Genomic DNA, 4,126 nt, shown 5'->3' with positions numbered 1-4,126 from the left:
TAGCCAGTCTGCAAGTAGTACCCAGAACAAGGTAGTTCACAATGTTCTTTTGTTAGCCAGTCTGCCACTGAATGTTGAACTTGAACTGTTTTACCCAGAACAAGGTAGTTCACAATGTTCTTTTGTTAGCCAGTCTGCCACTGAATGTTGAACTTGAACTGTTTTAGCTTTTTATCACATCTTTTTTTTGTGCTATGTTGTCTAAAATTTTGTAGTAATCAGCCATAGTTACATACCTATTTGCATTTGTACTCCAAGTTTCTGATATTTTCTCTGTACACCAACACTGTGATAATATCAGTGTTTAAGTAGATGTACTAACAGTTGTACTCCAAGTTTCTGATATTTTCTCTGTACACCAACACTGTGATAATATCAGTGTTTAAGTAGATGTACTAACAGTTGTACTCCAATTCTCTGATATTTTCTCTGTACACCAACACTGTGATAATATCAAGTCTGAACAGACATGTTAACATATGTAATTCAATTCTCTGATATTTTCTGTGTGCACCAATATGGTGATATTACCTGTCTGAACAGACATGTTAACATATGTAATTCAATTCTCTGATTTTTTTCTCTGTACACCAATATGGTGATATTACCAGTCTGAACAGACATGTTAACATATGTAATTCAATTCTCTGATATTTTCTGTGTGCACCAATATGGTGATATTACCAGTCTGAACAGACATGTTAACATATGTACTCCAAGTCTCTGATCTTTTCTCTTTACATCAATATGATAACAATATCAGTTCTACACTTAATTTGTGATGTTCTTGCAATCAGTGTATAGAAAGTTGTTCAACATGTCTTTATTCTATTCTATACAGGCCGATATCTTCTCTTATGGTATCGTTCTATGTGAGTTGATTGCCAGAATTGAAGCAGACCCAGACATCTTGCCAAGGACTGAGGTTATTGAAATATTTTATTATTATTATTACTAAGAACATGAATATTTTTTTGCACTCTTTAACTTTTTCACAAAATGGTATTAATAAACTTAAGTTATTAATATAGAATTATGTTCTTGTTGTAACAATTTGTTTTTGATTTATCATTGATTAAAAATAAATCAAAAATGTTTTGTAGGTTATTTCACATTTGATTTGAAAAACAAGAACTTACCTCCACCATAACTTAAGGTGAAATAGCAACTCATTTATAGGAAGTAGAAGTGATTAAAGCTAATTGGACTGACATTATTCTGATAGAGGGCATAAAACATGATTAATTACATTCTGTTGTCATCTAAAGGAGATTTTGCAGATCATGTAATGCCAAGCATTAAATGGTAGTAGAGAGTAAACAGAGAAACCAATTTAAAGGTCTGAACTTTGGAAACAGCTAGGATGATAGGTAAACATTTATAGTAGAGGTAAACATCACATTTTTTATTTCACCTTCAAGTGAAAAATATTAATTTCTAATATGTGAAAATTAAAGTGCTGGAAAACCCTAAATTGCAATAGTATATTTTTTTTATAGTTATTGGATTTAAGAAAATCAGCCTTTTAATTATAGTTCCATGTTCTTAAAGCTTCATAGAAAAGAGGTAACAGAGGGTGCAAAGGATTATATATGAAAAGCTTGTGTTTTGAAGTTATCATATTCTAGTCTGTCAGATCATGCACCACTAGGCCACAACAGTTAAGGTATTCTTAAGATATTCATTTATTTTTATAATATAATGAAAATATTTCATATTAACGATTTTTTAAAGAACAATATTATGATGTTGAATTGACCTAATACCAAATAATTCAAATAAGCTTGTTTTCAGAGATTATTGATATTGGTAATCCCTATTTTATTACCTTCTTCTCAACTTCCTAAATGTTTTTCATATGTATTCTATGTAAATCAAAGAGGTATAATGTACTATAGTTACTTAGTCTATCTAAAGACATTTTTTTTCAAAGTGAAGCTGTTGATGTATAACAGTAGAACTGAGACATGTTTTAATATTTATTAGAAGTAGGTGTATAATTTAAGATAATACTGTTGTGTATGCTTATTATTCTTGTAGTGCTACATATATGCAACATTTTTACTAATTGCTCATAAAAAAAAAAATTTTTCCAAAGTTGAAATGATACTTCATGTCTGATTAGACAAAATGAAAATGGTACACCATTACTCAATATTTTTTTTATAATAACCACATAAATAAAAATGGTCTTAATTGATAAGGAGTACATGCATAATAGTATCTGCATGTTACATAATATATTACACTGGATGTACTACAACTTTTGGATAGTGTACAACAGATGTAACTGAAAAAATATTTGCCTGATATAATTATTGATGAAAAAACAAAATAAATAACATTATTTAGTATTTGATTTAATTATTATGTGTCATGTCTTTAATTTATCTTTGGCAATCTTCTAGAATTTTGGAGTTGACTATAAAGCTTTCAGCAAGATGTGTCCAGACTGTCCTCCTGGTTTTTTAAAATTAGCACTGCACTGCTGTAGGGTAAGAATTCAAAACTTGTATATTCTATGCAGAATTTTTGTTTGAAGGCTGATTTTATTTTTCAGTGTTATAAGAGTTACTTCCGAGTTCATTGAAAGAAATGGAATTTTGGTGTGAACAGTTTTGAATATCTGGAAGTTTTTGTATATTTAAAATAAAAATCTATCTGTATTTTGTTATACATTTTATGTCTTTTGTTTTATTAAATTAGCATAATAGACATAAATTTACATTAATGCATTTTTATTGCTATTTAGAGTTAAAGATTGTATATTTTATATATTTAGATTGATCCTAAACATCGCCCATCATTCAGAGTAATAGCTGAGGAATTAGAGGGTATGGTTTCTCCTGAAAAACCAAAGTTCAATGGAGTAGCATACCGATTTAAACATGCCCCTTCTCCCAGTGAAAGAGATGAAGATGAAACAGAAAGCTACAAAAGTGTCCAAGCTATCTGTAGGTTTTCTTGAGTTATAGCTTTATCTATCTTGCATTTTTGTATGCTTCAGCAGAGCTTATCAGCTTAAATAGTTCATGATTGTTAAACATCTTTAAATATTTTACATGCCTAAAACTGGTGAACCATTAGAAACTAGTAGGCCTAAAAAAGCAATCTGTAATTTACATGAAAAAAAAAGAAAGTAGAAAGTAGCAATTAACTACGTAGAATGATTTAAGTATTTATAATTTTGATTTTCATAGAAGGGCTAAATATTGTATCTCATTTTCTTGCTTCATAGAATGAGCAGGTGCTGGTTACAAGTGGCAGGAAATATCAGTGTATAGAATATACAAGGTGAACTAGCCGATTGCCAGTAAAATTGCAGTTGTTACCTGGATGTATTCACTTGTTGATATTAACATATTGAAGTTTTCAACATTTCAAGTAAACTTGCCCCCCTGAGTTTATATAGCAAGTTTTAAAACTTTTTTTCCTACAAAGATATCTATAATAACTACTATGTTTTGTACTTACAGATTAATTTATATTTTGGAAAACTATTTACCATTTCATAAAGAGCATGAGAAATTTGACATGATAATAAATGACTTCAGAATATTTGTCAAAGTAAGAATGAAACCAAATTTTATGACATTTTTTAGTATTTTGATAGTTTTCCAGATATTGTGAAATTAACAAATCACTTAAATATTGTTAAACTAACCTCTGCCATTGACCAGTTAGTGGGAAATATATCTGAAAAAAGCAAATCACAGCTATAAATATAATCTAACTGTTACCAGGTGGAAAAAATAAAATCATTATCTTTAATTTGATCTGTTATAGATGAATTTAATGATTTATACTACTGTAAACAACAGATGAATTTGGATATTTAGACTTCTGTGAAGAATAAATGAGTTTGATGATTTAGCCTACTGTGAGCAATAGATAAAGTTGGTGATTTGGTGTACTGTGAACAGTAGATGAAGTTGATGATTTAATCTACAGTAAACAATAGATTAATTTGGTTATTCAGACTTCTGGGAACAGTAGATGAAGTTGGTGATTTATCCTACAGTAAACAATAGATTAATTTGGTTATTCAGACTTTTGTGAACAATAGATGAAGTTGGTGATTTATCCTACAGTAAACAATAGATTAATTTGGTTATTCAGACTTCTG

At 29.3% G+C, this 4,126-nt stretch overlaps 1 protein-coding gene across 3 annotated transcripts in view; it reads left to right on the top strand.

Moving 5' to 3' along the window:
- Positions 1-4,126, top strand: part of LOC106463725 (dual specificity testis-specific protein kinase 2-like) — an 85,516-nt gene that overhangs the window by 74,562 nt on the left and 6,828 nt on the right. For all 3 annotated transcript variants that reach the window (XM_013923788.2, XM_013923789.2, XM_013923790.2), the window contains 3 exons: positions 842-925; positions 2,409-2,495; positions 2,783-2,954. In XM_013923788.2, the coding sequence (XP_013779242.1) occupies positions 842-925; positions 2,409-2,495; positions 2,783-2,954 (343 nt within the window). The remainder of the gene's footprint in view (positions 1-841; positions 926-2,408; positions 2,496-2,782; positions 2,955-4,126) is intronic.

Source organism: Limulus polyphemus, unplaced genomic scaffold (assembly GCF_000517525.1).
Source record: "Limulus polyphemus unplaced genomic scaffold, Limulus_polyphemus-2.1.2 Scaffold1471, whole genome shotgun sequence".
Lineage (NCBI taxonomy): Eukaryota > Metazoa > Arthropoda > Merostomata > Xiphosura > Limulidae > Limulus > Limulus polyphemus.
Note: the sequence above shows the minus strand (reverse complement) of the source record. Positions and strands in the feature narration are given on the sequence as shown.